Source organism: Bos indicus x Bos taurus, chromosome 14 (genome assembly GCF_003369695.1).
Source record: "Bos indicus x Bos taurus breed Angus x Brahman F1 hybrid chromosome 14, Bos_hybrid_MaternalHap_v2.0, whole genome shotgun sequence".
NCBI lineage: Eukaryota > Metazoa > Chordata > Mammalia > Artiodactyla > Bovidae > Bos > Bos indicus x Bos taurus.
Window position 1 is genome coordinate 21511765 of NC_040089.1, and position 13733 is coordinate 21525497.

General features: G+C 46.3%; 1 protein-coding gene across 3 annotated transcripts in view; it reads right to left on the reverse strand.

The window, feature by feature from the left end:
* The window catches only part of ST18 (ST18, C2H2C-type zinc finger), an 88895-nt gene that overhangs the window by 41045 nt on the left and 34117 nt on the right, over window positions 1–13733 (reverse strand). For all 3 annotated transcript variants that reach the window (XM_027560968.1, XM_027560967.1, XM_027560969.1), the window contains exons 5-8: window positions 8421–9215; window positions 2633–2767; window positions 1429–1519; window positions 371–475 (exon numbers count right to left, since the gene is read on the reverse strand). In XM_027560968.1, coding sequence (XP_027416769.1) covers window positions 371–475; window positions 1429–1519; window positions 2633–2767; window positions 8421–9215 — 1126 coding nt within the window. The remainder of the gene's footprint in view (window positions 1–370; window positions 476–1428; window positions 1520–2632; window positions 2768–8420; window positions 9216–13733) is intronic.

Below are 13733 nucleotides of genomic sequence, written 5' to 3' on the forward strand. Positions count from 1 at the left end.
GAATACTGGAGTGGGTAGCCTATCCCTTCTCCAGCAGATCTTCCCAACCCAGGAATTGAACTGGGGTCTCCTGCATTGCAGGCAAATCCTTTACCAACTGAGCTATCAGGGAAGCCCATGTTATCATATATTTCATATCTTTTTGATTCATCCACGTTACATAACTCTGCACACAGCTTAATTTTAAGTTGAACTTCTGGAGGGTCTAGCAGTTCATTTTAGTGACATGATGATGAACTGGGCCGGCCTCTCAAGTGGACAGTGGCTGCTGTGCACTGAAACGAAGGTGGCCCATGGTGCTGACACGTGGGGGGCGAGGGACCCTCAGTGTAGGATCTCCGAACACAGGGAGCATAGGGGACTGTCATACCTGTGACCCTGCTCAGGACACTGTCCGGTTTTAGGAGAATCAAGCTGACTTTTGTCCTGGGACATTGCCAGTTTTTCAGCTGCAGCAATTGGACAACCAGAAAGACTGTTTAAAAAAAAAAAAGTGGGCAGATCTGAGTTAAAAAGAGAATGTAATTTGCTTGGGCACCTACCTCACTCATCCTTGGCGTGCACCAAATGTTGTCGTAATAATATTAATAGTTCTCTTAGCACCATTATCATTCTAAAAGATCCCAGAGGGCTTTGCAAACTACTGTGTCAACATTTGTCACCAAACCTCATCTCAGAGGTGATAGAAAACAAACTCATTTAAAAATCAAAATATTATGTAAAGGAGATATAACAATTATTTGGAAACTTGGTGATATTTTAAGTATTAACAGAATGCACTCATCCAATGGCAATTGTCCAGTTATAGCTAATTTCATGATATAATAGCTTAGAGTCTATAGGCAAAATGTTAGGAACTTAATTTTACATCTTAGTTTAAATGGAGAGTACAGAATATAAGTTTTCTGGCAATATGCATATGCATCAAATAGTATCTCATGATTACATAATCTATACATAATATATGTAAAACAATAAGCATTTTACCAAAATATTTACATGTATGCAATACATAAATGCACATATGTGTTTTAAGTTAGTTGCGATCTCTGTGGAATAACTCTCAATGAAATGAAATGATGTTTACCTTCAGTAATCTGAAGTTCTATGGTGACTGCTTTAATGTACATTGGATGGGGTTCAAGAGAACCCCTAAGCCATTCTTTCCAATATCAAACAGCTCTGGGGATGTTCAGAGCAGAGGTCACATTCTGTGTGTGTCCCTATGTGAGTATCTACCCCTGGTGTTCAAATATGACATTTTTTGTTGGCTGCTCTATGAAAATTTCTAGGGAAATAATGAGGTATTTTATTTTTTACTCTCCACACATTGAGAATTTCTTATCTATGTCAAGTGCTAACACAGTTGACAGTGATCCAGCAATAGTGATAACACAGGTTGAGTCCCTGGAGTCTCATTCGTATTACCTCCTGTGCGTGTTGCGGTTGCTGTTCACATGCCCTCGTCCCGTGCATCCCGGGGTGGGGCACTTGAGCACATTTTCATGCATGGCAAGAACTAAGCACAAAATAGCAAAGAAAAGAGCAATTTACTACCAGTACATCACATGCCAAGAAACTGATATCTCAACTTCGCATCCAAATGAATTTAGTTACAATCCAGCTTGCTCCCTTCCCATACAGCTTCCGTTGAAGACCAGAAGCCCATGCGGATGTCCAGTATTAAACGTCTTTGGGGCGGCTGGCACTGAGACATGCCCATGAGGGCGGGCTGTGTGGCCTAAGAGCTGTTTCAATAAGAGGCTCCAAAATAGAGGACGGAGCCTGCAGGTATTTCAAAGCTTAGGAGCAGCTCTTCCCTCCCCTCTCCCTCCAGTTTTGGGGCTCATGGGGGGACATGGGTGGAGGGACCAACAGGCCCTCACTCTGCAGGAATGTCCTGGGCGATGCCTCAGATGCCAGGTGTCCCTGCTGCCAAGGAGGTGGGGGACACAGGTGATGCTCCGGAATCTCAGGTGAGAAAGGACCACAGGGCACACAGAGCATCACTCAGGCCTTTTATCTTCTGTATATTCTGAGGCCTTGATGTTGGGGCTTGCTGACTCTGGGGAGATGGCCCCACCTGGGGCTCCCTAATTCCCAGAGGTTGTAAACACTTTTCAAATGCAAACCAGACAATTGGAGTTCATGTCTGACATCCTCCCCCATCTGATTCTCACTCCAGGACACTCTCCACCTGTTCTAACCCCAGGGCCAGGTCCCAGACAACCACAGACAGCCCCCAAGCTCCAGAGCTCCCAGGAAAAATTCCAACTGGTTGATCGAGACCGGCTTACTTCAGCGAAGGCTCTTGCCAACGATTCTTCCCCACTCTCAACTCCCCCACCTTCCCTGCTGGCCCTGGTACTTCCCTGGAGGCCCTGCCTGGCCTGAGGAGCCCCCTCCTCTTGGGAACTATGAGAAGCAAGTTATGTTTTCAACGTCAGTCATCTCTTGATCTGTTGGCCTCACTGCACCCCAATTTTTTATGAATACGCTGTATTTTAAAACACCCGGCTAGATGGAAATTGTCTTGACACAGAGAGAAAACTTGGTGTTTTCATGTCTAATCCCAAACTGGAGGAGAAAGTGGCGACCCCATGGACTTCTTCCAGGGCCAGGCGGCACTCACTCTCCAGGGGGACCCGCACTTTGTGGGGGCACCCCGAAAGGCTGCGGTGGTGGGGGTATAGTCCCGTCACGTGCCCTGTGCCGTCGCACCCGGGGATGGGGCACTTGGTCTCCCTCTTCTCAGGCCTCGGTGAGTCTATGGAGGAATTAAACGGAAAGACAGCTGGTCAGTCCTCGCCCTCCCTGCAGAGAGCAGCCCTTGTGGGGGCAGCCTTCTCATGCTGCTCAGCCTCCACATAATAAACACTCGCCTCAAATCGCCCTGAATAAGACCCTCCACTAAGACCTGCGGAAGCAGAAAAAGTGCTTTCTCTCTGATTTTTTTGGTATCTTAAGCAGAGGCTGAGATAGGGCGAGGGTGTGTCGAAACACAGTGATGGTTTCAAGTTGTCATGTCAGATCGTAGTTGAGAAAAGTCAGCCCTACACCAGAGGATGAGTAGGCTCCAGAAAAGCAAAAGAGAAGGAATTTATTTAAACCCACACTGTCTCTTATTGAGGGAATCTGGAAAAGCCAGGCTCAACCATCACACGATGAAGAAGCTGTTCTATTTGAGGAGGGACTGCCTGGCCAGCCCAGCAGGTCCTGGTGGCAGGTGCAGTGGCCCCAGGGCTCTGGGTTCCAGCCACGTTGGGAGGCTGACCTGACAAGAGGGCACCTCTCGCCAGTCCCGGCTGGTGGACAGGGCCGTAGGGGTCCGGGAGGCCCAGACCCCTGTGGTCGACAGCCCTGGATCAACTCGCAGCAGCCAAGGAGGAGAAGGGGCTATGGTTTCACTCCTTGCGCAGAAACTGAAGACAGAGGCTTAGCAAGGACGCGTCCTTGGGGGAGACCTGCAAAGTGTGGGAGCACAGAGAGTGGGGCAGCCTGGAGTGGTTCACAGGGCACTGTCAGAACACGGTGGGGGGCAGGGGTAGATCACATGTGCAGCTGTAGAGGAAAGGGACACCTAGTAACCCACGCAGTCAGGCGGCCTAGAGGGCGCGGGCAGAAGACAGCTCAGGGTCCTCATTTCCCAGCACGCCTGAGGCTAGGGGTTAGACAATATGTGTGAGTATGTGTCTGTGTGTGCATGTGTGCACCGTCATGTCCGACTCTTTGCGATCGCATAAACTGTAGCCCACCAGGCTCCTCTGTCCATGGGATTCTCCAGGCAACAATACTGGAGTGGGTTGCCATTTCCTTCTCCAGGGGATCTTCCCGACCCAGGGATTGGACCTGTGTCTCCTGCATCTCCTTCATTAGAGGTGAGTTCTGTACCCCTTAACAACCGGGGAAGCCTGAGGGTTAGATCAAGGATTACATCAATACATAAAATAAGTGAGGACTAACATGAATATGTTTATACTCATGACTGAGGGTAGATAAGCTTAAAAGTGAAATGCATTCTCAGAGGTGAAACTGCACTCTTAACTAGTGAGTGAAGTGACAATGCCAGCTTGGGACAGGTCTGCCCCTCACACTGGGGCTTCTAGAGAACCAGGACCAGAACGGGCAGAGAGGGCCTCATAGAAAGGACCAGCGTGGTGCAGAGACTGCGGTTATCAGAACTCCATCATTAGGAATTGGGAACACACAGTGCTGAGAGTGAAAGTCAACAGTCCACAAGGTCCTGCCGCAGGGAAGCCACGGGCGAGGGGTGCGGGCACGGTCTCAGCTGCTAGGACGCAGAGGGCCATATGCTCCGGCTCCAGAGGTGGCACAGAGCGCCAGGCAGCGCTGCCCGATGAATATCGTGGAGAGCAGACGTGCCTCAGTGTGGCCACGTCACCCCAGTTTTCGAAGGGTAAACAGTCCTGGGCAGATGGGCACAGCAGGTTGTGTGTAATGCAATTATTGGGGGCGGGGGGGGGAGGGGGTGCTAGTTTTAACAAAGCGGGAGGAGCCAAGGACCCTTGGAGTTAGAAGTGCTGCCTGGGGTGGGGGGCCAGGGATCAGCAGGGAAAGGACGCAGTTGGTGGGAAGGGACACTGGAATAGCCACTGTGCGTGTTTTCGGAGACAGGATTTAATGCCAGGATGTGGAGACTACACTGTTTTCTGGGAGAGACAAAGGGACATATGAGGAGTTCTGACATGTTGCATGATTTTGTGGGGCTATTTTTCACTGAGTCTGAAAACGCTGCCAAATTTCAAGTTCGTTTGGGTACAGAATGTCTGCAAAAAGCTAGTCAAAACCCTCGACGTTTGATTAACATGAAATCGGGATGGGGGTGCCAACACCCCAAGAGAGCGCATTGGAAAGAAGAAGCGACCTGAATTCTGATGGCCTCCCTCCCTCGGATCTTGGCCAGGTGAGGCTGCATTTCCAAACCACGGTGAGAGGTCTGGCCACGCTATCTGCCTGCAGGAAGCCAGAGGGGGTGTGGGAGATAAGGGAGGCTGGCCCCTGCCCAGGTGGGGGCCGTGTCTGCCAGCCCCTCTTCGTGGGAACAAATATGCCCACAGTGCTCTCTAGGGCCAGCCCTGTGCCTGAACCAAGCGCAGCAGCAGCTCTGGGGGTGGGAGGGCTCTCTGGCCTGGCTTTTCTTTCTTCATTTTCTTTCCTGGATGCTGCTTAATGAAAATGACCTTGTGCTCTGGTGACCTGACATCCTGATGGACTCGTGGGCTTGTTCCCATGGCTCCCCTTCACCCTGAAAATGTCACAGGCCGTAGAATAAATTATACGGTGACTCTACTTACCCTGCGACCCAAAATCTCCCTGTGGCTGGTGGCAGCAGGACAGCCAAACCTGGTACCTTAAGACCTGGGTGAAATGATACTTTAAAATCCTAGTATTCTTGGAGAGCAAAGTCCCATGCCCGAGGCGCATGGGAAATTAGTGCTAACTTATCATTGTTTAATCACTCAGTTTGTGTCCAACTCTTTGGGACCCTATGGACTGTAGCCCACCAGGCTCCTCTGTCCATGGAATTTCTCAGGCAAGAATACTGGAGTGGGTAGCCATTTCCTCCTCCAGGGGATCTTCCTGACTTAGGGATTGAACCTGCATCTCTTGTTTTGGCAGGTGGATTCTTTACCACTGAGACGCCTGGGAAACCTGTTGTTAACTTAGGCGCATGGAATATACTCTCAAGAGAGAAAAAAAAAAAAAGCTCCTCTTATGATCCCACACCAGGGATGAGAGGAAGAGTATGAACCTGGACATCCTCTGAGAGAAGCCAGAAGCCCCAACAGTCGGCTTCACTGTTCTGCCTGTTTCTTCCTGTCTGGAATGAAGTTCCCTGCAGGGACTTGACACCCCAAGGCATGACCTCACCCCCTCCACACACACACACACACACACACACACACACACAGGCTACACCGTGGACCCATCTAGTCCCATCAGCGATTCTCTAAGGCTCCACCATGACCTGTATTCCCTAACTCACATTCTATTGCCTTGCTAACTTTTGTAAACAAAAAATGTTTTGAAAGTTCTATAGAAGAGACCAAAGTATTATCATGTGTTTTAAACTGTGGAACAGACAAAGTGTCTCTGAAGTCGAGATATCAGTGGCTGAAGATGCCATCAGTTGCAAGAGGAAACATTATCCTGTGTGCCAGTGAGAAAGGAGAAACAATTGAAAACTGAATAATGGCACACCCTTCCAATTTTACAAAGATGCTAAAATGGGAAAACTGTGTCTTAGAAGGGAGGAAATAGAGTGCTTTGGAAATGATGGGGTTTGGGAATAGGAAGTAAATCTCATCTTTTTTTCTGATTTTGTTGTTCATTAAAACACATACACATGCACACACACAAACACATACACACACAGGTAAGTTTCCAAGCTGAGTGTGAATGGAGTGCTCAGGGCTGCTTATACAGCATCCTACCCCAGATTACATGCTAGTCCTTAATATTCAGCCCTTACAGTATGTACCCAAAGAACTACTTATCTTATCCCTCACCAAATGACATTATTTTATTCTTTTCTCCTCAGAGATGAGTTGCAACACAGTATTAGACAAGATTTCAGATGAGTACTAAAATGGATTTAAAATACCCACCTGATTTCTCGATAAATTTCAATGATCAAAACATCTTGCCAGATAGCACATTATTCTCATCAACCCTGTAAGTCCCCAAACTTGACCTTCTCTAGTATATTCCTCCCCTAATTCTGTGATTCTCAGATTTTACGGTGTCAAAGAGTCACCTCAGGAACTTGCTTTAAAAAAAGCAAGTTATGCACATGAAAAGATGCTCAACATTGCTAATTATTAGAGACAGCAAATCAAAACTACAGTGAGGTACCACTTCACACCAGTCAGAATGACCATCATTAAAACGTCTATAAACAAAAAATGCTAGAGAGGGTGTGGGGAAAAGGAACCCTCCTGCGCCACTGGTGGGAATGTAAACTGGTACAACCACTACAGAGCACAGCAAGGAGGTTCCGCAGAAAACTGAAAATAGAGTTACCATATGATCCAGCCACCCCACACCTGGGCACATATCTGGAGGAAAATGTGGTTTGGTTCAAAAGGACATATACATCCTAATGTTCATCGCTGCACTATTCACAATAGCCAAGACATGGATGAACCTAAATGTCCACTGAAAGAAGACTGGATAAAGAAGAGGTAGTATGTACATACAATGGACTATTCAGCCATAAAAAAAAATAAAATAATACCATTTGCAGCAACATGGATGGACCCAGAGAGCATCATACTAAGTGAAGTAAGTCAGACAGAGAAAGACAAACATCGTATGATGTTGCTTATATGTGGAATCTAAAATAATGGTACCTATCCATGAAATAGACTCACAGACATAGAAAATGAACTTAAGGTTACCCATGGGGAAGAGTGGGGTGGGAGAGATAAATTAGGAATTGGGGAATGACATATACACACTACTACATGTAAAATAGATAACTAACAAGCACCTACTGTATAGCACAGGGAATTATACTGAATATTCTATAATGACCTACTTGGGAAAAGAATCTGAAAAAGAATAGATACATGTATATGTATAACTTAGGGCTTCCCAGGTGGTAAAGTGACGAAGAATCCACCTACAATGCAGGAGATGCAGAAGACACAGGCTTGATCCCTGCGTAGGGAAGATCCCCTGGAGGAGGATCCAGTACACTGGAGTAGGTTGCCCTTAAGGACCACCCCTTGGGACACCCCACTTAACTGAAGGACTCATCACCAGGCCCACACAGTGCAAGACTCGGTGGTGGGGTACATCTTCATGGGAGATGCAACTTCCCAAAGTCTGAGGATCGATTTTTAGATCTCCTCCAAGCACACTGACTTTCTTATTCAAGTTTGGTCCAGATGTTTCCAGACCCAGAGTCAGAGAGCTTGTTTAAAGCATAGGCTTATAAAGGAATTAGCTCCCAGTCTCCTCCCAAGAATGATGAGAACATCTTGCCTGGCTTTGCAAGTAGCCTGACGTTGATGAAACTCCAAGCTAGTGAGATGATCCCAGAAAGAGGGTGGGAAAGAACAGTTAAAATTCAGTAAATACTAATGTACTTCTAACGTATCCAACATACCATTTTTTTAAAAAAAAGTACCATATATTTTTTAAAAAAATCACATTACGAGAAATATAGTCAATGATTTTTCTTGTGTGTGAAAACCAAGTAAAACCAACCAAGCTTGATCTGAGAACAAGCTAGAGAATAGGAGAAATTTTGGGTAATTTTATAGTACAAATTAGATTTTTAACTGTGTTAAACTGTCAAAAAGATATCTGGAAGAAGCAATCAAATCTCACTCGTTCTCCACCCCCAACTATAAAGCAATTTTAAATGAAATAAAAGCAAAACCGGGTCTTACGTTTATTGGGAAAGACTTGTCTTCCACCCATGTCGATGACTTTGGTTTGCCTCCTCTCCCCGGAGAGATGCTCCAGCAGAAAGCGGTCCAGCTCTTTGTAGGTGTTGTGGAAGACGCAGCCTCGCTCAGCCTGCAGGGCAATCGCCTGCTCCAGCAGACTCAGGTTCCCCTTGGCTTTCTCCAGGGCAGTGGCCTCCTCCGTCCCTGCGGCTGGACACCCACGACCGTGGCCGCGGTCCTCACTCCCTGGGAAGGAGGGCTGGGCTGGGCCATCTGATGGGTCCAACGGAGTGTTCTGAGGGTCTTTCCTTTCTGTTTCTGAATCACACACATTTTTGCAGGAGATAAACTTGTTGCCTTCAGTTTTTATTTCGGGAACTTCCAGTAGGTCTTTCCTATCATCCACTAAAACATACTTTGGGACCCTCGGAGGTTTGGCTTCTTCTGAGAAGCTGGAGCCACTGTCCCAACCATTCTCTGCACTTTCAGAGTTACTGTCGCTGTCGGAGGAGGGCGAGAACCGCAGCCGGGAGTTGTCGGTCTTATCTTTTCCATCGTCGGAAGGAACCATAAAGCACTCATCCACTTCATCCCCCTCTGCTTTTAGAGACTGGATGCCACTGTCGTTTAAGTTTTCAATTATGGTCTGAGCAGATGCACTTTTTTCCAGTGTCCCCAAGTGCATTAGAGATTTGACCACGAGTTCCTGATAACAGCCGTATCTGTCTTCCTTCCCATCTGATTTTTCTTGTGCGGTTGAATGAAACTTCTCATCCATGGGTTTTATCATGATTTCTTCAAGGGGAAAAAGAAAGCCATTATTTGAAAAACAAGAATAAAAATATTTTAAGGAAATTACAATGACCAATAAATAAATAGATACATATACGATGGGCTTCCCTGGTGGCTCCGCAGTAAAGAATCCACCTGCAGTGCAGGAAACACAGGTTCGAACCCTGGGTCAAGAAGATTCCCTGGAGGAGGGCATGGCAACCCACTCCAGTATTCCTGCCTGGAGAATTCCATGGACAGAAGAACCTGGAAGTCTACGGTCCATAGGGTTGCAAAGAGTCAGACGCAACTGAAGTGACTTAGCACACACACATATATAATAGATGCAATATGTGAATATGTGGACTCTATCAGTTTTATAAACATTGGGTAGAAAAATATACACTCTCAACAAAACAAAGTAAAATTCAGACCTTAATGTTCTTAAGAATTACCTTTAAAGAAATGAGCTATTTGAATTTTCAACATGTCAGAGCTAAGTGTGTTTAGTTACTGAAATAAATGCTCAACCATCAGAGTTCTGAATGTGAAATTCACATTACTGTACGTCTTATATTTGCAAGTCTCAGCCAACTGGAAGAAAATCAAATATATGTCCTATTATACATTTTAAAGGAAGTATTCATTGGTTTTCTCTGCTCCCTGGCAATATATTTTCAAAGCTTATTCAGTCGATTTTCTCTACTTCTGTAGTGTCCCAAACAAACTTTCAGATTTTATGGAATGTTAGCTAAAATACACAACACATCTACACAGAGATGGTAACTAAAAGAAGCCCTGATCACTTTCATACTTGTAACATGAAAATTCCACACCAAGGGAAACACAAGTAAATGGAAAAAGCATAAGACAGAATAACGCCTTGACCAGTAGCACAGTTTCTGGCCTGGTACCCATGTACACTTATGTGAAAAGAGAGGTAGGGGTAGTTAGAGGATGCTGAATGTCAGCTAGTTGTTCCCAGTCCTGATGGTCAAGAAGGCCTGGGACTGAGGACAGGCGCCCAAGTACCCGTCTGTCCTTGTCGTATCCACATCCAGAGCAGCCACCAGTGTCACCCCCTTCCCTCTTGGCAGTGGCCCAGTCGGGGTGACAGACTGTGTGTTTATTTATATACACTGTTCCCGTGCAAACACACCAACTGAGGTGCAGGTCCGTGGGTGCCCCAGCCCCAGCCTGGCACCTGGGGAGGGGTTGCCCAGGGAGCTCAGCACTTGCCAGCCTATGAAATACACCAGACAACCCAGCAGTGGTCCCTGGCATTCATAAAGACAAAAAAAATAAAGCAGGACCATTGCTGTGTCTCTACAGGCAGAGTGGGGGATGGGAAGACAAAATAATAAGCCTCCTTAAAGACTGTTAAAGACACCAAGTGCAGGGCATTCTGCGTTAATGCACGTCTTGGGAGGAAAGAAAAGAACAGACGTCCCATGGAAGGGCTGCTGGAGAGGGTGTCTGTGCAGAAGACAATATGCCTTTTTTTGGGTCCCATTTAATTTTTTATAAACATTGTCTCTGACAAGGACACTCAAAAATACATCTCCATCATCTTCCTTTCTGGTAATTATCTCCCTAAATCAACACTGGACTGCCAGGATCAAGTAAATATTGCCATAGTAACTAAAAGCATTTTTGGATGAAGAGAAGAATTGAGTCACAACACTAGCCCCTTTAAATACCACTGATTATAGGGTGCAGTCCTTTGTTGGGATCTATTCAACATAAACTGAAAAATTTAACATTTTACTTCCTAGAAAAGAGGCTGGCAAAACCCAGCCCATAATATTTGAGAGGACGGTCTATCCTCTCCTGAATTCATATCAGAGGAACTCCAGGTTTAAATAATGTATTAAACATAGTCTAAAATGCAAATGAAGTTTTTCTCAATATCACGGCTGGCTATTAAGAGAAAGTGTAAAGGGTTATGATAATTTTAGAGTATTATGAACTACAGAAAACAAATAAAAAGCGTTTTCCGTGGATATGCTCAATTCATTGAACTATTCTCTCAACTCCACTTAAGTACCCACATGTGTACAATAATGATTTATAGACATTATACCTAATTATGCATATTTGGGCTGTGTGAGAGTGCTAACAAAAGCTCTGGAAAGCAACAATTACCTCTGTTGCTTAGCTACATAGTTTAAAATATTCCTATTAAGTGCAGATCGTCGGAGAGGCGGGGTGACAGCCGTGCACGTGTGCCCGACAATGCGTGTCACCGAGCCGCTGCCAATGCGAGCGTTTTGGGTCACTTCCAGTTTCCATAATTGTTTGGTTCAACTGTTGGTTATATGCTAAAAGAAAATATTTATTAATTATTCTTCAGAAAGAGAGGAGCCCTGCCGGGAGAGGTGCCGGCAAGCGGTGTCCGGGGGTTTCCAGGCATGCTCAGCAAACCTGCCAACCAACCTGCCACGCGCCCACCCGCTGCTGTCAGTCATTGTCACAGAGAGAGACCCTGTGTTCAGTTCGAGCCTGACAGATCTGTGATGGGGTGCCCAGGCTCCCTATATTCTCTATGCTCATGCAATTTTACTTTCTGGGGTGGCTCAGTCATCTATTTTGTGCTTCTGCCCCTGAAATAATCCAAGAGACCTGTGTTGGGGACCTCATTCGAGTCTGGGCATGGCATGTGTCTGTGTCAACTGCGGTGGCTCCTCAGCCTCATGGGAGAGCAGGTGACACCCTACGGGTCATCAATAAAGGATGGACACTGTCCCTTTCCTGACGCTGCAGCAGAGCAAGCGATGGCAGAGGAGACATAGGAGCCTCCATCTGGACAAGGTGGGGCCTGTCTTCATTCAGAGTGAGTAGTGACCTGCCGGCCGTGGAAGGGCCCAGCCTTGCATCTGAAGGGGACTCAGCCCTGGTCGCCATTGTCTACATCACACACACTATGATCACCAGCTGCCTGGGGGACGTGAGGAGTCCCCCTCCTCACGTGCACAGTGTGGAGGGAGACTCCGCCCCAGGTTTGAAGTCCAGAGACTGGGGGTCATGACCTGTGTGATCTCAGGCAGGCCACTGTCCTTGGAGTCCTGGGTCCTCATCTTTAAAGCAATGATAAGGTGCTCCCCTGGTAGTCCAGTGGTTGAGAATCCACCTTTCAATGTAGAGGACACGGGTTCGATCCCTGGTTGGGGAACTAAGATCCCACATGCCTCGGAGCAATGAAGCTGGTGCACTGCAGCTACTGAGCCTGGTGCTGCCAACTGTGGAGCCCACAGGTTCTAGAACCTGTGCTCTGCAACCAGAGAAGTCCCCTCGTGCTGCAACTAAGAAAGCCCTTGAGCCACAACAAAGACTCAGCACAGTCAAAATTTTTTAAAAAAAGGATGATCCGATATCCCAGTGACCAATGAGCCAACAATAAGATATCCTGACAATAAACTGGTATGTCCTTGATATAATGTCCAGTTACTTATTTCATTTAATCTTCACAATAACTCCAAGAAAGGCACTTTTGAATCTCTTCTACCAAAGGGAAACCAGGGTTCTAGAGAGCTAAGGGCTTGCCCAGTTCACATGGCCAGCCAGTGGGGGGCTAAGAATCAACTCGGAAGCCGGGTGCCTACTGTTTGCCCAAATCTGGATACTTTCAAGACTGAATTATAGGAAAATACTAAAATACACCTGTCAGCTAACTGGTGATGAAAAACAACACAACCTAATGTATAAATAAAAATACAAAAAACAAACACAACAACAAAGCAAAAACTAACATAGTGCATCTCACAACAACACGTGATGGAAAATTCCTCTGGTACACTCCTGGGCTTGGAGAGGGGCAACACTTTCCTCGTAGAGCAAAAAATAAATAAACTGTTCTTTGGGGGGGCCTGATATGTAAAAGCTCACATTTGTTGATTTACTTTACATCAAAGTCTCTTCTCTGAGGGGTCTGGTAATCCTGAATATACAGAGCAGTGATCACCCATGCCTGTCAGCTGTTCTGCATCAAAACGGCTTAAACAAAAGAAATCCTCCTGGTGGTCCAGTGGTTAAGAATCTGTCTTCCAAGGCCGAGGACACAGGTTCAAGTCCACGTTGGGGAACTAAGATCCCACATGCTGTGGGGCAACTAAGCCTGTGTGCTGCAACTAGATAAAGTGTGCGCTGCAACTAAGACCCCATGCAGCCAAAAATAAAAATAAATATTAAAAGAAAGCAAGCCTCCGAAAGTCACAACACGTTTTGAGTTTGATTCCTTTAGTATAACTAAGTTTCGGATTTTAGTTCTGTTTCTAGCTAAATGATTTTTACAGGCAAATTAGTTTTCCAGGCCTCCTGAGTTATGTCAGTTTTGCTGAGAATAAAAGCCCTAAGAAATGAATTCGTCTCTCAGAGTTTTTAAGTGGGAGTGGCTTATCCCTTACTTGCTGTTTCTTGAGAGATAATATGTTCAAAATGTCACCCCAGCCCTCAGAGCTCCCACGAGTGTGAGGAGTTTCTCAGATCCACGAGCTACTGCTCACAGCCTGGGAAGGACTCCAGACAGTGGTCACCCCACTTCTT